At 36.6% G+C, this 24,413-nt stretch overlaps 3 protein-coding genes across 3 annotated transcripts in view; 2 read left to right on the top strand and 1 right to left on the bottom strand.

Moving 5' to 3' along the window:
- Positions 1-4,904, bottom strand: part of LOC140161719 (medium-chain acyl-CoA ligase ACSF2, mitochondrial-like) — a 35,530-nt gene extending 30,626 nt beyond the window's left edge. Inside the window, exon 1 of the mRNA XM_072185022.1 lies at positions 4,779-4,904. The gene's annotated coding sequence lies outside the window, so the exon portion shown is untranslated. The remainder of the gene's footprint in view (positions 1-4,778) is intronic.
- An 8,855-nt stretch (positions 4,905-13,759) lies between these two features.
- On the top strand, positions 13,760-16,433 carry LOC140166508 (medium-chain acyl-CoA ligase ACSF2, mitochondrial-like). Its single transcript, XM_072189991.1, has 5 exons — positions 13,760-13,808; positions 14,006-14,121; positions 14,529-14,582; positions 15,207-15,324; positions 16,246-16,433. The coding sequence occupies exons 1-5, from the start codon at positions 13,767-13,769 to the stop codon at positions 16,372-16,374; spliced, it is 459 nt and encodes a 152-aa protein (XP_072046092.1). The 5' UTR covers positions 13,760-13,766; the 3' UTR covers positions 16,375-16,433.
- Positions 16,434-16,810: 377 nt separating this feature from the next.
- LOC140148901 (3-[(3aS,4S,7aS)-7a-methyl-1,5-dioxo-octahydro-1H-inden-4-yl]propanoyl:CoA ligase-like) overlaps positions 16,811-24,413 on the top strand; it is a 107,480-nt gene continuing 99,877 nt past the window's right edge. Inside the window, exon 1 of the mRNA XM_072171005.1 lies at positions 16,811-16,932. The gene's annotated coding sequence lies outside the window, so the exon portion shown is untranslated. The remainder of the gene's footprint in view (positions 16,933-24,413) is intronic.

The following is a 24,413-nucleotide window of genomic DNA, read 5'->3' as shown; positions in this document are numbered from 1 at the left end:
GCTGATCCATGCTACTGATAAGCTGTCAACAAGTGACCACTAATTCAACAATTATATGAGCAATTATCTGACCAGACAGGAACCAAGCTGGGTATAAGGTGCCCAGGCACCTGCACTGTTAACTAGGGTTAGTTTATACCACCACTAACTGATGTTGGGAGTGACACAAGTGGGGGAGGGGGGGGTTAAATACCAGTAATTGGGGTAGATAGTTGCTTTGGTTTGATACATTTTGGTAGAGCAACTGGGCAGTTAGTAGTAACAATTATAATCAACACATTCAGAAAATAAAGATTGAATTGAGCCAGGAACCCCGGGATTGAGTAATAGGTCTTTTGATTATAATTGTTAAAGGTCATCTGAGCCTGAGGTGGAATAAGTATATATTGTTGGATTGTCAGAATGTTCAAAGTCATGTCATAAAACGTAATCACAAAGTCGTCTGAATATAGATTGTTGGATTGATGCGAAACTCGGTGGATGTGATTTCCATTGATCCCTTTGTTTGTACAAGTATAAATTAAGTATAAATTAAATGTAGACCTATTTATTACACATTTTTCAATTTAGCTTATAGTATGTCATTGGTGGTATTCGTGGTAACAACATTTCCAACCCGGTTAGTTGTGCATGTGCTACACACAAAAAATTACTAGCATTCCAAGTAGGCCTACTTGTCAATGTAAAATTATGAAACATGAATTTCATCCATGGTGTTGTCTTTTTAAAGACATTTCTTGTTTACATTTTGCTCTCACCGAATGCCCCTAATAGTGGGAAAGTGCCAGCCCTACACCTATACCCATTTCAAATTGAAGTGCCACACCGGGCATGAAACATTGTTGTAAAATATGAACGAAGAACAAAGATATTGCAGCTTTTTAGTGATTTAAAGAGCAGACTATAAGGAACTGCGGTATTGAGGACACGGTGGCTCAGTGGTTACGCCCTTGGACTCATAATATAATCTGAGAGCTTGCTTGATGTACGTGGGTTCGAGTTCCCGTCCCACCACCGTGTTCCCCCCTTGGGCAAGGCGCTTTGCCTCGCCCCACCCAGGTGCAATGGGAAGCTGTTAGGGGTAGCCTAGTCACAGTCGTTGTACTGATGAACCCTGCGCCATTTGTAGGCAGCAAACGTGGTTCCGGCATATTCTAATGACGGCAGAATAAATGTAAAGCACTTTGAGGTTGCTTAAGGTTACACGAAGAAACGTATAAAAAACGTATAAAAGACGTATAAAGTTGTTCTCTAAAACCGCGTTTTCTCAGCAATCAAATATCGCAGTGAGTCAAATGTTGGTGCATGGACGTATCTTAACATTATTTTTGTGTCTTTATACAAACTTTTAGAATCCGTTTGAAAATCCTTCGTTTAAATCATGTTTACGCACCGTGTTCACAAGATCAAAAACACGTTCCATGCAGTTTTTTTCAAATATTCGCTCCGTATAAAACTACGCCGAGTGATTGTTTTCTCCTTTTTGTATTGAACTACAAATCGACCAAAGAAATAATGTTGCCATGGGGAAGAACCAAAAACAGTACCGATTAAATTTTATTAGCCCGTTTTTGGGAACAATTTTCGAGAATCTTGTACCACAAAACACTGTTATGTTACATTATCGATATCTGGATTGTGGAACATTAATTTTGATTTCTAACTGCCTACATTATTTCTCAAAAGTATGTCGATTCCTTTCCCATTTGAATTTCACTCCAAATTTAAGCTACTTTTGCAAAAATCGAGGTTTTTCGCCATCGATACCTCCGACATTTACAGCGGTGATGAGATTGTTTATCATAAGAGCCTGGTATGCACTATTCCATAATAGTCAGTTTGAGATCAATCTATTTCACAGTTCACTCGGTAGCTCAATCGGTTAGCGCGCTCACTCACGTTCGACTATATAATACTATAGTTTTGAGCTGGAAAATTTTGGTACGTGTTCGAGTCCCTATGTGGTCCATTCCATCTATTTTATTTTATTTTTCTCTCACTTTTTTCTTTTTTCTTGTTCGTTTCTTTCTTTCTGACTGCAGCGATTGATTGTTTTTGCCCGTTTTTTTTCATTATATAATTCAGGGGTGGTGCAATAATTATGTGTACCCCGGGGTGAATTATAGGGGGGCAAAGATTTTTGGCAGGCCAAAAGGGGGGCAAGCATTTTTGGCAGGTCGAAAGGGGGGGTCAAGCGATTTTTGGCAGGTCGAAAGGGGGGGCAAGCAATTTTTGGCACAGATATTTTGGGCACCGTTTCTATATTACGCCCTAAAAAGGCGTAGGAAAACGTTACGAACACGTTCAAATATATGCAAAATTTCCTGCTCGCTGCGCTCGCATTATATGTTAAGACAATTTAAGGTTTTAAATTCGGGTTCCCCAAAATCTTGCATGTGTAAGGGGGGGCAAAGATTTTTGGCACGTCAAAAGGGGGCAAAGGTTTTTGGCACGTCGAAAGGGGGGGGGCAAAGGTTTTTGGCACGGCCAAAGGGGGGGGCAAGCGATTTTTGGCAGACCATTTTGAGAATTCACCCCCCCGGGGGTACACATAATTATTGCACCACCCCTCAGGAATTTTTAGGCTATACTAGTCTAATATATTTTTACAAATTAGATTAACAAAATATTGGTTGTTGGTTTTGTTACTGTTGTTGTAGTTATTATTGTAGGCCTATATATTGCATAATCAGGGTATAAATAGGCATACTAGGGCTATTATAGCCTATAGAAGCATTGATTTATTTCACGACAGATATCATCCAGGTTAATTCTAAAAAGTGAAAATTTAGAAAATCCAAAGGAAAATATTATTGCCGAAAACGGCTGCCCACAATCACCCCCCCCCATATCAGCCCATATGGTCCTATCATGGTCGCCCCTTCCCTATCCCTGCAACATATATGATGACTCACGAGCCGCGGTTTGTCCGTGTTCTAGTTCAGATTGATACACTATTGTACGCGTGAGTTCATTCTTTTCTGCATGGCTGTTTCCATTATTAACTTCCGCCCCTCTGGAATCAAGCCTTGAAAATCAATTGCATTTAACCTTAAGGCATAAAGCGCTATATAAATATCTACATTTATTTTTAATTTTATTTTTAACTGACACATAGCTCAAAATATGTTATAACAAATATAAATAAGACAGATTTAACACTACATAGTCTATCTCTGACAGTGGAGTATTGAATGATTTACCAAAATACATGAAGTAGGCCTACCTGATCAAATACCCTTATCTGCCATGTACGTTTGTTCTGATTCTATTGGAACATTTGTGCATTCCTTAGGAGTGTTCAGAAATACTTTGGTGGGGGGGCAGGATTTATTTTGCGGGGAAAATTTTTGCACCCCCCTTCTATGCGCCAAATAATTTTTTAACCCTGTTTACACACCCAAAACCTTTTTAACCCATCCTATTCAGAACTCCCAAAAATTTGTACCCCCTACATATTTTCCAGCCCCCACCAAGGTATTTCTGAACACTCCCTTAGGGGTGGTGCAACAATTATGTGTACCCCCAGGGTGGTGAATTCTCAAAATGGTCTGCCAAAATCGCTTGCCCCCCCCCTCTGGCCGTGCCAAAAATCTTTGCCCCCCCCTTTGACGTGCCAAAAACCTTTGCCCCCCCTTTGATGTGCCAAAAATCTTTGCCCCCCCTTACACATGCAAGATTTTGGAGAACCTGAATTTAAAACCTTAAATTGTTTTATCATATAATGCGAGCGCAGCGAGCAGGAAGTTTTGCATATTTGAACGTGTTCCTAACGTTTTCCTACACCTTTTTAGGGCATAATATAGAAACGGTGCCCAAAATATCTGTGCCAAAAATCGCTTGCCCCCCCATTCGACCTGCCAAAAATCGCTTGACCCCCCTTTCGACCTGCCAAAAATGCTTGCCCCCTTTTGGCCTGCCAAAATTCTTTGCCCCCCTATAATTCATCACCCCGGGGTACACATAATTATTGCACCACCCCTTACAATATTCTAATTGAATTCTAATGGTTGTTGTCGACTACTGTCATTTGACAAATATACAACAAACCTGCCAACATATCTTACATGAACGACCGACAGTACACTCATAGAAATGACTTGTTCGCCTTGTTGGCGCAATTTGGACAACTCAAAAATAGTGTAAAAGTTGCCAAAACAAAATTCATTTTAGTTATCCGAACTTAAAAAATGCTGAAAAACTCAAAAAGTTCCGTCAACTAATCAACTTTATTGACATTACTTAAAAAGTTGATGTAAGTCGTTGCGTCAACTTTTTAAGTAATGCCAATTAACTTCTGAATTCAAGTTCAGGGAACTTAGAAAAATAAACAAGGTTCAAAGAACCAATTGAGTTATTGTAAATCAACATGTAAGTTGATGTAACTCGTTCATATTAAGTTACTGGTACTTATTGTTTTGAGTTATTCCAATTTGGTACTTTGTTACTTAATTCACGTAATTGGATCATTTTCTGCACAATTAGCAGTATTCAAATATTTATTTTTGTAATCAGTGCAAAATTTTGTATACTATAGCACACCTCTAGAAAATTATGCTAACCTAGTTTGATTTTCTGAGTTGTAACAACTCAATAAAGTAAGTGCAAATGAGTGCGACCAACATATAATGATATCGAGTCAGCACAGCGTTACTCAAAATTGTACGCGTTGGCATTACTCGGAAAGTTGACGCAACGTCTTACATCAACTTACTGAGTAATGCCAACGAACAATTTCCATGAGTGTAGGCCTGCAGACTTAAGAAATCGAAACGTACCTGCTATATCCCCGGGGCTATATCTGATATCGAATCCGGTTTAAGTATCTTTAATCATGTTAATATCATACTATGGTCAATGTGAAATGCGAGAGAAGCTCACATCGAAACGACGATAAGTCTTGACCCGAGTCTTGAGCATGTTGATTGTTGAGTATGACCCAGTGAACAATTTGACCTACACGTAAGTTAATATGATAAGAACAATTCATATGTCCAAAATAATATGCACTATTTTAGTGTTCGGGGTTACTGCTTACACAACGTATTAAATGTACACAAAGGGAGTGTTCAGAAATACCTTTGTGGTCGTGGGGGGATTGGACTTCAGGTCTTTAACCTAAAAATTGAAATCGAAATATTTTTCCCAACTTTCTAAAGCACAGCATACCTGACTTACTGGCTATGGTATAGCGGAATTCAGAATTTAATTTAATTAAAGTAATACTAAACAGCTATTCAACATTAAAGGAGTGTTTCGTGATCCTAGCATCCTCTTTTTATGACATTTTTCAGTACATATCCACGAAAAAAGCCTATTCCCAAAATTTCATTTGATTCCGATTTTGCGTTTGCGAGTTATGCATGATTATGTGTATTACACTGCTCCATAGAAGCTCATAGACAATGCGTTGTAATTTCGTTCTGGTGCACCAGAACGAAATTCAAATTTCACGATATCTTTGCAAAACGAATTAATTTGCAAGAAATATTTTGTACATAAACATTATGTAGCCAGAGGTTTCCAGTGATATAAAAATCTCAACTTTTTTTGAGAAAAGTGGGGGGATGAGGCTGTGGATCACGAAATGTCCCTTTAAATATGTAGGCCTACGGTAAATTATAGGGGGGTAAAAAGATTGGTTGGTAGGCAAAGGGGGAGGCAAGTGTTTTTGGCAGGTAGAAAGGGGGTCAAACGGGGGGGCGATTTTTGACACAGATATTTGGGCCGTTTCTATTACGCCCTGAAAAGGTGTAGGAAAATGTTAGGAACACCGATTTCCTGCTCGCTGTGCTCGCATTTATGATAAGACAATTTAAGGTTTTAAATTCGGGTCTGTTCATAATCCCCCCCCCCTCCATATTCTCAGACCCGTTAGTATAGGCCTATTTCTGAATTCTGAACACTCCCTAATATACTAGTAGTATAATGGTCGAATGAGAATAAAATTGACGAACTTAATACCCGCGGACTTTACCCAGTGAACTTGAGGTCACCGTCATACGCCACAGTAGCTTTGTGTTTGGTTTGATCAAGCCTTGTTTGATATGCTGTCAGTTGCATGGCCTGTTTGGCAAAGGGAATTTAGACCCACTGGCGATTTTATATTATTACAAGCATGCTGTACACGTATGATACAAAACAACGGTAAGTCCAATCATTTCCAAATTTGCAGGCTCAATCTGACTTAATCGCTATAAATTCAGTAGTAGCTCTAAATTCGCCTAAATATATTATGACATTATTTTAGGGTCCTGTAGAAGCTTGTAGATTAGGGTCTGAAAACCTGCAAAACATGAACAAGCGTAAACAAACCCAGAGAGTTACTCACTGACGAGTGTTACTTTTGGTCGAGTTTCGAGTTCGATCAAAATTTATCATTATTTAATATCATTATCATTACCAGAAGCAAATCTTCTTTTCTAAGCCTTATTCTCTTATATCATTTTCTTTCGTTCATTCCACCCTTTTTACCTTCTTTCTTTCCTTCCTTCTTACTTTATTTCTTTCGATCTGGATTCGCACGAGAGGGGACTAGACTAGACTTTTTCTGGGAGATACCATTTATAGGAGGGAGGAGCAGTAAACAATCTTGGACAGGACAAGAGTCGTAACCGCATTGGTACATGCATCAAAACTCAGGAACCGCCTAATCCGCCAGATATTGTCAATCTGCCAATTCAAAGTTTTGGACAAATGCGCAACATAACTAGACATCTTCATGTCATGGTCAAAAATGACCCCTAAATTCTTTTGGATGAAGATACAGAGATCTCCAGCTCATCCAAATAAAGGGTGAGATGTTTGAGATTAATGTAGTGATAATCTGAAGAGGCAGCAAAAAACTCAGCCATATTAAGCTTGTCACTGGTGAGCCAAGCTTTTGAACAGTTTGATTACACCATTCAGGTTTGATGCGAACCATGCGAACGGTACATGGTTTATCTGACCATAAATCCTTGATAGCCGAGTTGAAGCGGTTTATATGACCATAAACCCTCGATAGCTGAGTTGAAGTGCAAGACCGATATTAGAAGGGAAAGGAAGGGCGAACGTCACGAGATGGTTGTCACATATCCTCAACCTAATAGGAAGAAAGCAAACCTGTCTGACTATAGATATGCAATTGGGAAATAGATGGTTACTTCCAACCAATTACAGAAGATCGAGAAGGATCCTGCTACGTCTGTTATTAATATCCTGTTTAAAATCATTGACCGTACTGCCAAAGCACACATCCCTGTCAAGAAACCAGATAAGAAGAGGATCAGACTATGGAATACTGACATTGCCCACGCAGTCTAAAGAGCCAAGAATGCACATGCTAAGCTTTTAAAATGCTCTGCGTGCTAGCCATGCACTTCAATGGAAAAAGTTCAAGTTTTGAAATATTTTCTTAAAATATCAAGAGCTATCTCAAGAACTACTGAATCAATATAAGGCTTGTTTGTACTCATTTTAATGCATTTTTCATACTGATTCAAATATGGTCATGAAAATTTACATTTCTGAAATTTTTGAATTTAAAAATTTTTTTTGACACTTGTCGTCTGCAGTCGACGAGAGTGGAGGTTGGATATCCCTCTGATAAGTTTCGTTCTGCAGTAATCTTCAATAAGTTCTGCAAGAAAAAATTACGAAGAACTCAAAGACAAAAGCCTGCTAATAAGAGGGAAACCGAGTATTCAGCACTTATGCAAGCACATGTATGCGGAGGACACACAACTTTTTTTTAACAAACTTATCAGAAGACGGAGGAAATTCTCCAACACATCCGTCTCACTTGGTGTGATTATTTTGAAGGATTATCTACACGACTGAGGACCCAACTTTTGATATTACTTACAGAGGTATGGTTGACGAAGCTATATCAATAATAGTGCAAATATGGAGTACGTCGACTCATCCTATGACATTACGTCGACAGAAATCCTCGAGCTGTGAAGAAATTAAATCGTTGCAAAGCACTGGACAAATTAGGTCTGGGTGTATAACACATCATCATCTACGCATCAGACATCTTAGCTCCAGTCTTACACGTGTCTTAGCTCCTTTGTTCACCTCTATCTTAAAGCCATATTATAACATTTTCATACGAAATAGATTAGCATTTCTTTGCAATAAAATGTAAGCTTTTACTGTCAGATATATCCCCTCTTATTTTTGAGCCGAACAACTACGGCAAAGCAAAGAAAATTGGAATTTACTACCAGCGCATATGTCGCCATAACGTACCACTCCTTCGGTCATGTTATGGTACGACTCTTAGTTGTGTAGATCACCGTCCCGCACGCCGTGTACGTACTGTGTGTTCTGAATATCGTGTGTGCGTTCGACTAATTATTCCATCGTAATAATAAAACGACAGTTCCATCGTTTTATTCAAAATCTCGGACTTTGACAAAACTACAGCACCTAGAGTCTTGATTTTTGCAGGGTATATTGGTTTACTAAAGTACAATATAATCGTGTAAAAAAAGAATTTTAAAAAATCAGTGAGGGCGTGCTCCTCAGCAAATGTTATAATATGGCTTTAAGGGAAGACCGCATTCCGGAAGCTCTTATGGAAGGCTTCATTCTCTCCAAAAAGGGCGAAGATGCTAGACTCCAGGATAACTACAGAGGCATCACTTTTACCAATGTTCTTGGGTAGCTGCTTGAACACACTGCTGAAGCGTATCAAGTCTATTCTTGACTCTCAGCAATCCAATCTTCAGATGCATGGGCTTTACAAAATGTCAGTCATCTACAAATACTGCCCTTTTGGTTTCAGAAATGATCAATGAGGCAAAAGACAACCGTAGGGAATTACACTCCGCCTCCCTAGATGCGAAGAAAGCGTTTGCTATGGTGTATCATAATTTACTGATGCGGAAATTCTATCTTGTGGATTTCGACCCGTGAACATGGAACTTTTTGATTCATGGTATATATGGTGTAGAAGGAGAAATGTCAAGAACATTCAAGATCGACAAGGGTGTTCGTCAAGGCTGTATCCTTTCCGCAACCATGTACAAGAGTTATATCAATGACCTGCTGCTGAATCTCGAAGAGGAAAGTATCGGTTCTGACATTGGGGACTTAAATCTTGGCGCACCCACCTGTATACGACATTATTCTAGCTGCAGATAATGCAAATGATTTGCAGACGATGCTAGGCTGAGTATGATAGAAAATACAGTTAGCCAAAAAATTAAGGTACCAGTTATGTTCACCTCCTGTATATCCTAAACAAAGACAGATATGTCATCATTGGAACTAGCAGCCAATAGCCACATCTTTTATCTCGAATTTAAGACCTCATTCGTTGAAATTGATCAAGAAATAAAGTCATGGCGATCCCCAAACCCAAGGAAGATACCAATTTAAAAGTTGCAGTTTGCTGTATTAAATGCTCTATTGATTTGTACACAAAGTGTTCGTGAACAAGAGACTAGCGCTGCGCTTCCATTGATTAACACGTTAAAACTAGCGTCGTGCTTTCATTGATTTGAACACAAAAGTGCAACTTTTGATTTCGTTTCTTCATTAGGTATTAGATCACCGTTTCTTTAATTCTCAACCAATTTCAACAATTAAGGTCTTAAATCAGAGCTAAAGAGTACTGTAATTGACTGCTTGTTTTAATTTTGACATATCTGTCTTTATTTAGGATATACATGGGTGAACATAACTGGTACCTTAATTCTTTGGCTCGCTGTATACAGCCAATGAGAGATATGGCATTCATCCCGCTAAGAGTGCTGTTCTTGTCAATAATTCCAAAATTATTAGCTACTATTGGTCATTACAATCATGCAAAATGTAGAATTTAAACAAAGATTGAAGGCTGGTTAACAAAGTTTTTTGTATCTGATCTGGATCTGATCTGGATCAGATACAAAGAACCAGTTTACTATACCGATCCTGATGAATCTGTTCAATCAAGATTGAAGGCGCCGCTGTAGAGCAAATCCCACATTAGGGCTTTAATTGTGTATAATTATTATTCTTTTCATGTATAGGTTATAATAAGAAGTTTATCATGGCATTCGTTGGGCAGAATAGTTACTGTCATGCTGTCAGGAAACAGCCATTTGTTGGATTAACAGTGGGTCAATTATTGTATGCCGAAGCGGACAAACGACCTGATCATGAGATGTATGTTTACTATGTGGATGGGGAGAAGAAGACAATAGGGCAAATGAAAGAAGAGGTAAGGAGGTCTGTTCCTTTAATTTAACAATGGGCAAACATTGTCTCGTGTAAACAGGTGTGTAAAACAATAATAATAACTTTATTGAAACATTTGTTTCACTATAATATTGATGGATTAATTGTGCGGGAACAGTGGCGTGCGCAGCACATTGAAAGCGGAGGGCCAGGTTGTTCAGTTCCCCCGAATGGAGTCTGATTAGGAGTATAAGGTGCGGACGAAATCAGTCATCTTGGGGGAAATGAGTGGTTTCCCCCGAATGACCAACAAATGTGGGGGCCGTGCCCCGCCCGCCCACCCCCTTTGCGCACGCCACTGTGCGGGAATAGATGGCTACAGCAAGAGAGTGACTTGTTTCACAAGTTTGTGCAAAACAGGACTGCTCTCAAAGATCTTAATGTTAAGTGCATAATTATTAACAACAGCTATCGATTATTGTTATACCCCCTTTTCAGAGTCTGAATGTGGCTGCATCTCTTCTATCTCTTGGTTTACTAAAAGGCGACAGATTGGCAATCCTTGGTAACAGCCATTCTGAATGGCTTGTTATTTTCTTTGCTTGTATGCAGATTGGAGTAATAGTGGTAGGTTAACAAAATATATTCACATGTTAATGTAAAAGGTCTTATTTATAAACGAATGCCCCAACATCTTTGCAATAATATATAGTACATCTTTACCAGTCTTCAGTGTGTTAAAGATAACTTGATGTTTCACTGTTCAGCGTGATCATGGTAACAATTTTTCGTTGTTACAACGTTGTCTAAAAGTTATATTAAGTCGTAAAAACGTAATATATGGACGATGTAAGTACGTAAATCTGTGAACTCGTATTCGTGTAGTGACAACGTTATTTCCGAACGTTAATGTAACATCATTATGACGTTGTTTCGACGTCAAGTTGTGAACGTCGAAACAACGTCACTATGACGTTATATCAACGTCCGAAAATCACAACACGAATACGAGTTCACAAATTAACGTAATTACGACATCCGTAGATTACGTTGTGACCATGACATTTATACGGCGTTGTAATAACGTGCTTTATACGTCGAAACAACGTCATAAATTTGCGTACTAACGACGTCCGTAGATGACGTTGTATCTGAGGCAGTTCATAACTTTTAAACCACGTTTTAACCACGTCGAGACAACGTGATTATGACATTATATTAACATCCGGCAACAATGATGCTCAATCCCAAAAAGGGAAAAGTTTAGAACTTCAGAAATAGAAGTCGTTACTTTGAGTTTCTCGCCTAAAGGCGATCGTTAGACGACACGATGGAGACTTTTTGGCTGGACAGCAATATCCTTGGAATGGAAGAATTTACATTCCATGGTGTCAACATCTGTAACGTTTCTGAACGTATTATTCAAACGTTGTCACAAGGTCTGGTCAAACATTGCATCAACGTCGAAACAACGTCATTATAACGTCATAATGATGTTATATCAACGTCCAAAAATCAACGTCGAAAATAACGTTGTCACTACACGAATACGAGTTCACAGATTTACGTGTTTACAACGTAAATGACAACCTAAGTCCAACGTAAGCGAACGTCGTGAATACGTATTGTGTTAGCTGGGTATGTACCTTCGTCATTGTCATATATTTGTAGCCCAGGTTTACCCGTGACAAAAATACATAAAACTTAATAATAGAACAGCACAACTTGACAATAAGTTATATTTGCTTCTTATTTATTTGAAACCTAAAAGGGGAAAGAACACATAATTATGGATTAATAAAATCAGGTAGTTGAATCAAATGAAACGGTATGTAATCTGGACATAAAAATCGTCATGACACATTTATTACTTGAATATTTACTCAAGTCAGTTGTAGAAACGCTCTTTAACATTGGACTGTCCGATTAACGGAATACCAAGAACTCTGCCTGGAGAAGTCCGTTAGCTTTACTAAGATGCGATTCGCGAGTAATGAGCCTTGTCGTTTAAGTAACCGCGTGCTACGGAATTCCGATTTAGCGAATATCCATAAATAATGTTATCCAATGTATTACTGCATCATAATGTAACCACGCCCATGGATCAACCATTAGAAACAGCTTCATTGCTGCATACCAAGAACTGCGCTTGGGGAAGAAGATCCATCAGAGAAGCTCCACAATTCACAGCATTACAGGATAATAAGCAGAGGGTTAAAATAAAAGAGTCATGTTGTCTTGTAGTTGCCGGTATCTATAAAGAGCCAGTTTCATTCTGAAGTCATGTCACAGATGAAACAAGAAGATAATTTTCAGCATGATGACACATTCCATCATGAGTTATCAAAACAATTATATATGAGTTGGTACTTTTTTGTCACTTATAAATCCAAATTTCCTGATGTGATCTTATGTGATGTTGCCTGGCTGCCAGGCAGTGCCAGAGTGGACAGTGGAGGAAAAGTATCCTAGCCACGTAGCAAAGTTCTAAGCAGTTCAAAAGTTCAAGATCAAGTTTCCAAGAAAATAACAACTGAACTATAGAGGGCAAAGTTCAGGGGGTTACATATATAGTCGTGCTATTAAACACAGTGTAGCCTGATAGTCGTTCAGCCGAAAGCCGTGTATTTAAAACAAAATAAGGCATTTACATGAATCTGTAATTTATATACTGACAGTATATAAATTAGCTACATATATTTGAATTGGGCTTTTAATGACAGTTTGAATGACTTACTAGTATCCTTCACTTTCAAGCAATTTATAAAAAATAATTTTTTAACACTTGCGCTGTCCGAATGGGTCTTTAATATTTACATTACAAAATTGTTCAATAATAATATTTTATAGTAACATACATTTTTACAAAAGTATCACAAGCGATGGAGTGCATTGATGTCTTGTGGGATAAGAATGAATAAAAAATGTGTGATATTTTTAAATATAAAATAAAATTATGATCTAATGATCTACCTTGTATTGTAAATTGTATATGATTACTATCATGAAGACCAAGTACCTCCACATCATGTACATGGTGTCCCTGAAAGAACCGTTTTGTCGAAACTTTTCGTTTTGGGAACTTTGATTTACTGACCGAACCAAACAGAACTATTAGTAAATAGTTTACGTGGTTGAGGAATAAAACGGCTATCACATACGTTTTGCATCTTAACAATTATTGACAGTTCCGTTCTTAAAACGTATAGAAATTTACGAACATACCTCATGTTCAATCCGTTCCACAGATTCAAATATCAATCAATGCCAATATAGACGCCTCATAATTATGCGCAGTGATTACATGTACTGTAGATGCAGACCATTCAATTGATTGATATTTGATCCGCGGGAATGGATTGAAAATGAGGTATTTTCATTAAATTCTTATATCTCAAGAACGAAAAGGTCAACTGTCGAAATCCAAAAGGTATGTGATAGCTATGTAATTTCGCGACCACACCAACTTAAACTAGTTTAAACAATGTATTGTTGGGTCATTAAAATACCCACAAATTTAAGTTTCCGACGATATAGTTGTTTCAGGGACACCCACTCTGTACCATCAAAGTTACAACTATATCGAATACATTCATTTACAGGTTCATCCACGAATGCAATTTACAGCAAAAACACAATGTCAAATTCTGAAAAAGGTAATTAAATGCAAATCAGTCGTAAATAGATAACATTCTGTGCATGTCACCATTTGTTTCCTGGCTATTTATTTTACTTTATTTCCTCGGTATATTATGTTTGTTTCTGCTAAAATATGCTTATAGATTAATAAGAAACTTTTAAAGTGTAATAAATAAAGTACTCTTTGATAATATATTTTGATTTTTTTTTACAGATGGGTTGTAAGGCTTTATTTTTGACACGATCTCCACAAAACATGGACGAAATTATCAAAAACATCGTGCCTGATATTGACGAAACTCAAGAGCCACAGAACCTTAAGTGCAAAAGGTATACTAATGTATCCTGATTCACAATGGTTATTTTTCCTTAATTGGTGTACATATTTATTCCGTAAGCGGTTTAATTCCTCAAAGGAGTCTTTAACTCAAGAATATCTTACACTAAGAATATACCAGGTCATCGGATAGCTCATGTTGAAGTCTCTGATTTATGTAATTAGTTTGACGAAGCACCGTAACAGCTCGATACCGTTAGGAATTTCGGACAAGTGTACCTTATACCAGTTTTCATGCAAAGTATTTTCTGCGCCTTCTATCCTTGTAGTCTTCTGATATTCTGAATTTGATATAATGCAGTGGACTCCGTGGACTCCGTTATGCAAATTTCAAATTGTTATTGTATTATAATTAATAGCGTATAAGACAGATAATGAAGTCTTTTTTTTCGACTTACAGCTTACCCGACTTGAAATTTATCATAGCAGCTAACCATACCAATACAGATAAGAGGTAGGTTTACACAGTTTCAATTCTCGCTATTCGCAATAAGGGCGCCGCCAGCGGTTTGCGATGTAATCGTGATGTATCATGGGAAAATCGTGATGTATCATGGGAAAAGGTCGACATCTAAATCCGCGCAATACGAATATTACCATGCTATTACATAGGAACACGTGACAATATTTTTTAGTTTGTCAATATAACGGTATTACACGCAAATCGATAGAGAAAAAATTAATTGTGCACATTTCAAATCACATTATTAAGTATTATTCAGTATCGATTCGCGTGTAACACCTTTATTTTGACAAACTAAAAAAATATTGTCACGTGTTCCTATGTAATAGCATGGTATATTTGGATGTCGACCTTTTCCCATGATACATCACGATTACATCGCAAACCGCTGGCGGCGCCCTTATTGCGAATAGCGAGAATTGTCAGTATTCTGAAAAAAAAGGTTGGAATTTGAAAACACACCTATTCGTGAATTTGTAGATGCACGTGTTTTATATTGAGACTATCGATTAATATGTTCTACATTTTATTTAAAAGTCAGAATTTTACACAAATCTCTATCACAAAATATGTGAGCTTATGACGATATTTATATTGACTACATTTTTGTTTCAGAATCTGCTATACTATGGAATCTGTTTTGTCCATGAATAATGCATCACTGATAGCGCAAGTCCAAGATACCTGTATGAAGTTGAATATGGATGATCCATGTGTTATATACTTCACATCAGTATGTGTTAATCATTAATATTGTTGTCATTATATTTATCTCCTCAACAAAAGTTTGGAAAGTTTTTTCAAGCATCTATATCTCAGAGTATTTGTGACATGTTCATATCGTGTTGCATATCAATGTATAGCTACATTAGTCCCCTTTACAATGACACCACATTTGAAGCAATCACCTTTTTCACGGCTAAGTACACGTCTTGTAAATGTTGTGGGGTCTCAAACCGAATGTGCCAAATTGACGAAAACGTGCAAATAAAGCTGCAATCCCATATCTTCACAATCTGGGACCTAATGCAATCCCCGATGCAATCCAACAAGATGACAACGCTCGCCCCCATAGAGACCAGATAGTCAGAATGGAATGGCCTGTCATCAGCCCAGACTTCAAACCGTCTGAACACTTGTGGGACCAGCTTGATCGTGCTGTGCGTGCCAGAGTAGCCAATGCAACCACATTGAATGACCTGCGACGAATCCTTGATGAAGAATGGAATGTTGTTCCACAGCAACATGTGACCAGGCTGGTGAGCAGCATGAGGAGGAGGTGTCTGGCTGTTGTGGCTGCATGTGGTGTTTCCACCCACTATTGGGGTTAGTGAATTGTGTTGTTTGAACACAGAACAATGGTCAATTTGGCACATTCTGTTTCAGACCCACTACATTCACACGACGTGTATTCCGCCGTGAAAACAGTCATTGTTTCAAATGTGGTGTCATTGTAAAGGTGAATAAAGTAGCTTTCCATTGATATGCAACACGATATGAACATGTCACAAATAATCTGAGGTAAAGATGCTTGAAGAAACTTTCTAAACTTTTGTTGAGGAGTTTATTTTATATGAAAGTAAATTTTCGTTATAAATTCACACTATAACCAGTTCGTTGTCATATTTTTTATTTGTTCTGTTTTGAATTTCAGGGAACTACAGCAATACCAAAGGCTGTAGTACATTGCCATCATGTCCTACTTAATACCGCTGTAGCTGGGTTTGTCTATCGTTCAGATGTTGAAGGTTTTAACCAAGACTGGGTAAGTGATATCAGGTGAAGAGTACAGTGGTTAAGTGATAAACGAGTAGATATATTGAAGTTTATATAACCTCATAATTGGTAGCGTAACATTACTTATTATAAACATACATTTTTTTACATACAGAATCCATAACACCATGCCAGAGATAGCCATTTAAGCTTAAAAACTTATTTCCAAAGGGGTCCATATATAACAGAAAAAAGATATTAAAAGTTAAGACTGGTAAAAAACACCAAAAACCAAAAACAAAGCATTGGAGCAAAAACCAAATACCTTTAATAAAATCAAGATCCGAGACGATGATCCAGCATTACACTCTATAACCAATAAAAACAGGTCGTTTGGCTTTTAGACGTCTGTATTAATATTCTCCAACACGTTATTGTATAATGCATTTTGATCTACTCATCGTGTTTAATACTAGGACACCAGGTACGCGCTGACCATTCCGTTTGCGGGAGGAGCATCATTTTTTGGCGTAGTGCTACCTCTTGTTAAATCCAAATCAACGACTGTCATAGTCTCACCGACATACAATGTGGAGACGTTTGCGAGATGTCTACAGGACCAAAGGTCGGTTGTTTTATATTTGTTTATGCATGATGGAATCATCTAAAGACCTTTACCTACAACAAAATATTTTTTCATTATAGATTTTTGAAAGTCTATTTTATTTTTCATTTGAGCATAATCTAGCAGTTGATGTTGTTGTTGCAAACTGTGCGCACAGTAATAAAACAATAATTTGTTTAAAATATTTTGTTTTTCTGATGACTTGCAGTTAATGTAAGATTTCTATTTGTGTGGCTATAGTGTAAATGATGATGACGACGACGATGATGATGATGATGGTGATGATGATGGTGATAATGATGATGGTTTAGATGATGATGATGATGATGATGATGATGATGATGATGATGATGATGATGATGATGATGATGATGATGATGGATAATACAACTGATGTCAGATGATTATTAGAGTCGTGATGGTGACGATGATGGCAGCGATGAGGGATTTAATTTAGTATGAAATTCTCAACCCCTTCCCGCACCCACCAGTCAATGTTGTTTTGATACTGAGACAGGAACGGACAATTGGTCTAGTATTGGCTCCAACATTGCTTTGGGGGGGGTTGCAAGCAATATGAAACATTAATGTTTGCCACTCATGTTACTTGCAATGTTTAAACAAAGAGCACGTTTCTATGGTATCAGTCACAGTATATGTTTTGGCTTAACATGTGTGCTATGACCCAAACAATACATCATCTCCAAATACACAGTTCAGGGACCTCGAGGCCTCCATTCAACAAGAAATTTAACCTGTTGTTATAGAAGGACATGCATTTATACCCAATACACTCAGAGGTCAATTTATGAGTGCACAAACATTATAGGGTCAACAAACTGTGTCTTTATAATCCGAATAACATGTGACATATTTACAGCAAGGTCCCGTGCCAAGGCCAAATCGACTTTTACAATGTTTATTGAAGAGATAAGATATGCATAATCTCAGTTTGCGAGTAGATAAGAGGTCAAATTTTTCCATGTTAAAAATAGAATTACATGCTAGGCATGTTTGTTCCTCTTTTTCGTTTGTGTATTAATCATCATCATCATCATCATCATCATCGTCGTCATCGTCATCATTATCATCTTTGATTTGATTTGATTTGTTCATCATCATCATCATCATTGTCATCGTCATCGTCATCATTATCATCATCATCGTCGTCGTCGTCATCATCATCATATCATCATCATTACCTGACTACTAGCCACAAACCCATACCAAGGAAAATAAAATATCAATTTTGCTGCAAGCCCTCAGAGAAAAGTAATATACAAATGTTTAAAATCATGTTTTATTACAACGTATCTAATATTAGTAATAGTAATAGAAATTTGCACACAACCATGACAACTGCTAAATTAAGCTGAAATGAAGAAAATATAGACTATAAAAAAGTCTAAAATGAAAATAAATGTTGTTATTACAGTTTGCATATCTGAAGTCAGCAGATTACATACTAAGCTAGCTGAATATTAAGCATGTTATCATACTTATCAAAAGGCTTATCACCAAGCCCTAGTATTTCATACTTATAGCAGAAGACATCATTGACCAAACACATTGTAAAATATTATTTCGATCAACAAAAATCTGAAATCTATTCTGTAGAAGTAAATACTAAGGAAAAATAAAATATCGGGATAAAAAAGGAGCATGTAGGATTCGAACTGGTGCGGTCAACTTTTCCCGTTTAATTGGTACGCGCTCTACCAATTGAGCTATTTAATGTTACTTGATTTGTTTGGGATAATTTAGACCATATCAATGTACGAGTTTTACGGTATGCAGACACAATAAAGATTTTAATACTATGTCTCTATACTGTTTACTGGCTTGCATACCGTGCATTTTTCTCTTTATGTCAAGTTTTGGAATCTAATTTGTGAAGAACAGGTCTGAATACCGTGGTTCTCTATTCAATAAGCCAATTATTATTGCATAAAACAAGTGGATTAGTTTTAAACACTTTTTATTCGTTTATAATGAATCTATAGTACAAAGGTGCACGTAAAATTACAACACCTCAATAGCTCAGTGGATAAGGAGACTGACAGTTAACGGAAGGGCGTGGGTTCAATTCCCGGCATTTTTTTCCATTTTTCCAAGTATAACGCTAACGGTCGACACAATCAGTTTAAAAAGAAATCAATGTAATTTTCTTTCTTTAAATTTTGTCGACCGTGGGGAAGTTAATGAATCAAAATTCCAAATTTATTTTTACAACCCTAAATACATTGCCAACAAATATATTCGGAGTAAACCGATGAAATTATGTCTGTTTGATACGTTTCAGTTAAGTTTTCTATCACGCCGCCACGGACCATACGTACATTGAATAACTTAATATACATTATAAATCGATTAAATGTTCAGAGAGTTCCTCGTGTTGCAGCGGTAGAGGCTGTGACTTGTGAACTAAAGGTTATAATGATAGCCATGAGTGCGAATCTTCTGTAGCGCTATCTTTTAATAATATTACTTTTCCTATCCTCTTCTGTACGATATGTTTAAAAGCGTTTTTACCTCAACTTCTTTCTTTCTTTCTTTCTTTCTTTCTTTCTTTCTTTCTTTCTTTCATTCTTTCATTCTTTCATTCTTTCTTTCTTTCTTTCTTTCTTTCTTTCTTTCTTTCTTTCTTTCTTTCTTTCTTTCTTTCTTTCTTTCTTAGATTTAAAATAGCCCCAATTGGTAGAGCGCGTACCAATTAAACTGTTAACAGTTTGCATATCTGAAGGCAGCTAATTGCATACTAAGCTAGCTGAATATTAAGTATGGTTTCATGCTTATCAAAAGGCTTATCACCATGCCCAGCTAGTATAATTTCATACTTATAGCAGAAGACATCATTGACCAAACACATTGTAAAATATTATTTCGATCAACAAAAATCTGAAATCTATTCTGTAGAAGTAAATACTAAGGAAAAATAAAATAACGGGATCAAAATAAAAAAAGTAGCATGTAGTATTCGAACCCGTGCGGTTAACTTTTCCCGTTTAAATGGTACGCGCTCTACCAATTGAGCTATTTAATGATACTCGATTTGTTTGGGATAATTTAGACCATATCAATGTATGAGTTTTACGGTATGCAGACACAATAAAGATTTTAATACTATGTCTCTATACTGTTTACTGGCTTGCATACCGTGCAATTTTCTATTTATGTCAAGTTTTGGAATCTAATTTGTGAAGAACAGGTCTGAATACCGTGGTTCTCTATTCAATAAGCCAATTATTATTGCATAAAACAAGTGGATTAGTTTTTAACACTTTTTATTCGTTTATAATGAATCTATAGTACAAAGGTGCACGTAGAATCACAACACCTCAATAGCTCAGTGGATAAGGAGACTGACAGTTAACGGAAGGGCGTGGGTTCAATTCCCGGCATTTTTTTTTTTTCCATTTTTTTTTTGTTTTAATTTGCTTTTGCCTATGAATAGGCCTCGTTGTCCGAGTCGTGGGTTCAGCCGCGTAACATGGGGCGCGCTTCGCGCGTCCTAAGCCACGTAGCTGCCTCGTTGTCCGAGGAAATGAGCCAGTTCTAGGTAAAGACAATGTACGTGTGCATGGAGTTCGATAATGAACGATAAACCAAATCATATCTATTCAAATTCTTGAGACATCGCTAATTAAAATCTATACTCTCACAGATTTCTTTATTGATCATAATTATTTTTGTTAAAATTTGAACCGACGTAGGTGTCATCTGAGATTTTAAAAAGGGATAAGGTGCAGATTTTTAAAGTAAAAAAACAGGCGACAATGGGACTCGAACTCTAGATCTCGTGATCACAAAGCATTCACAAAACCACTATACACTGTAGGAGGGCCGTTGTTAGTCGTGCAGATTTATTTATAATAAGTATAACGCTAACGGTCGACACAATCAGTTTAAAAAGAAATCAATGTAATTTTCTTTCTTTAAATTTTGTCGACCGTGGGGAAGTTAATGAATCAAAATTCCAAATTTATTTTTACAACCCTAAATACATTGCAACAATATATTCGGAGTAAACCGATAAAATTATGTCTATTTGATACGTTTCAGTTAAGTTTTCTATCACGCCACGGACCATACGTACATTGAATAACTTAATATACATTATAAATCGATTAACTGTTCAGAGAGTTCCTCGTGTTGCAGCGGTAGAGGCTGTGACTTGTGAACTATAATAGGTTATAATGATAGCCATGAGTTCGAATCTTCTGTAGTGCTATTTTTTAATAATATTACTTTTCCTATCCTCTTCTGTACGATATGTTTAAAAGCTTTTTTACCTCAACTTCTTTCTTTCTTTCTTTCTTTCTTTCTTTCTTTTTCTTTCTTTCTTTCTTTCTTTCTTTCTTTCTTTCTTTCTTTCTTTCTTTCTTTCATTCTTTCTTGTTCATATTGTCAATTTACACTTCTTCTGAATTGTGTAGTTATCCAAATTTCTTTATACACACCTTGCTCCTAGCGAGTGTGGCTCCATACTTACATGTTAGCAATATTCCAAATTGGCCGATGTTTTTGCCCCAAGCACTAAGTATGATATCATACTTATCGAAAGGACGATACACACACAATTCCCCTAGTAAGTATGTTTTCATACTAAACAGGTACGTCTTCATACTTATAGCAGAAAACATACTTGGCTCATGCCTATATTAAATCATACTTCAAACAAAATATTTTTTCATTATAGATTTTTGAAAGTCTATTTTATTTTTCATTTGAGCATAATCTAGCAGTTGATGTTGTTGTTGCAAACTGTGCGCACAGTAATAAAACAATAATTTGTTTAAAATATTTTGTTTTTCTGATGACTTGCAGTTAATGTAAGATTTCTATTTGTGTGGCTATAGTGTAAATGATGATGACGACGACGACGATGATGATGATGGTGATGATGATGGTGATAATGATGATGGTTTAGATGATGATGATGATGATGATGATGATGATGATGATGATGATGATGATGATGATGATGGATAATACAACTGATGTCAGATGATTATTAGAGTCGTGATGGTGACGATGATGGCAGCGATGAGGGATTTAATTTAGTATGAAATTCTCAACCCCTCCGCACCCACCAGTCAATGTTGTTTTGATACTGAGACAGGAACGGACAATTGGTCTAGTATTGGCTCCAACATTGCTTTGGGGGGGGTTGCTAGCAATATGAAACATTAATGTTTGCCACTCATGTTACTTGCAATGTTTAAACAAAGAGCACGTTTCTATGGTATCAGTCACAGTATATGTTTTGGCTTAACATGTGTGCTATGACCCAAACAATACATCATCTCCAAATACACAGTTCAGGGACCTCGAGGCCTCCATTCAACAAGAAATTTAACCTGTTGTTATAGAAGGACATGCATTTATACCCAATACACTCAGAGGTCAATTTATGAGTGCACAAACATTATAGGGTCAACAAACTGTGTCTTTATAATCCGAATAACATGTGACATATTTACAGCAAGGTCCCGTGCCAAGGCCAAATCGACTTTTACAATGTTTATTGAAGAGATAAGATATGCATAATCTCAGTTTGCGAGTAGATAAGAGGTCAAATTTTTCCATGTTAAAAATAGAATTACATGCTAGGCATGTTTGTTCCTCTTTTTCGTTTGTGTATTAATCATCATCATCATCATCATCATCATCGTCGTCATCGTCATCATTATCATCTTTGATTTGATTTGATTTGTTCATCATCATCATCATCATCATCATCATTGTCATCGTCATCGTCATCATTATCATCATCATCGTCGTCGTCGTCATCATCATCATATCATCATCATTACCTGACTACTAGCCACAAACCCATACCAAGGAAAATAAAATATCAATTTTGCTGCAAGCCCTCAGAGAAAAGTAATATACAAATGTTTAAAATCATGTTTTATTACAACGTATCTAATATTAGTAATAGTAATAGAAATTTGCACACAACCATGACAACTGCTAAATTAAGCTGAAATGAAGAAAATATAGACAAAAAAAAAGTCTAAAATGAAAATAAATGTTGTTATTACAGTTTGCATATCTGAAGTCAGCAGATTACATACTAAGCTAGCTGAATATTAAGCATGTTATCATACTTATCAAAAGGCTTATCACCAAGCCCTAGTATTTCATACTTATAGCAGAAGACATCATTGACCAAACACATTGTAAAATATTATTTCGATCAACAAAAATCTGAAATCTATTCTGTAGAAGTAAATACTAAGGAAAAATAAAATATCGGGATAAAAAAGGAGCATGTAGGATTCGAACTGGTGCGGTCAACTTTTCCCGTTTAATTGGTACGCGCTCTACCAATTGAGCTATTTAATGTTACTTGATTTGTTTGGGATAATTTAGACCATATCAATGTACGAGTTTTACGGTATGCAGACACAATAAAGATTTTAATACTATGTCTCTATACTGTTTACTGGCTTGCATACCGTGCATTTTTCTCTTTATGTCAAGTTTTGGAATCTAATTTGTGAAGAACAGGTCTGAATACCGTGGTTCTCTATTCAATAAGCCAATTATTATTGCATAAAACAAGTGGATTAGTTTTAAACACTTTTTATTCGTTTATAATGAATCTATAGTACAAAGGTGCACGTAAAATTACAACACCTCAATAGCTCAGTGGATAAGGAGACTGACAGTTAACGGAAGGGCGTGGGTTCAATTCCCGGCATTTTTTTCCATTTTTCCAAGTATAACGCTAACGGTCGACACAATCAGTTTAAAAAGAAATCAATGTAATTTTCTTTCTTTAAATTTTGTCGACCGTGGGGAAGTTAATGAATCAAAATTCCAAATTTATTTTTACAACCCTAAATACATTGCCAACAAATATATTCGGAGTAAACCGATGAAATTATGTCTGTTTGATACGTTTCAGTTAAGTTTTCTATCACGCCGCCACGGACCATACGTACATTGAATAACTTAATATACATTATAAATCGATTAAATGTTCAGAGAGTTCCTCGTGTTGCAGCGGTAGAGGCTGTGACTTGTGAACTAAAGGTTATAATGATAGCCATGAGTGCGAATCTTCTGTAGCGCTATCTTTTAATAATATTACTTTTCCTATCCTCTTCTGTACGATATGTTTAAAAGCGTTTTTACCTCAACTTCTTTCTTTCTTTCTTTCTTTCTTTCTTTCATTCTTTCATTCTTTCATTCTTTCATTCTTTCTTTCTTTCTTTCTTTCTTTCTTTCTTTCTTTCTTTCTTTCTTTCTTTCTTTCTTTCTTTCTTTCTTAGATTTAAAATAGCCCCAATTGGTAGAGCGCGTACCAATTAAACTGTTAACAGTTTGCATATCTGAAGGCAGCTAATTGCATACTAAGCTAGCTGAATATTAAGTATGGTTTCATGCTTATCAAAAGGCTTATCACCATGCCCAGCTAGTATAATTTCATACTTATAGCAGAAGACATCATTGACCAAACACATTGTAAA

Source organism: Amphiura filiformis, chromosome 1 (genome assembly GCF_039555335.1).
Source record: "Amphiura filiformis chromosome 1, Afil_fr2py, whole genome shotgun sequence".
Classification (NCBI taxonomy): domain Eukaryota; kingdom Metazoa; phylum Echinodermata; class Ophiuroidea; order Amphilepidida; family Amphiuridae; genus Amphiura; species Amphiura filiformis.
Note: the sequence above shows the minus strand (reverse complement) of the source record. Positions and strands in the feature narration are given on the sequence as shown.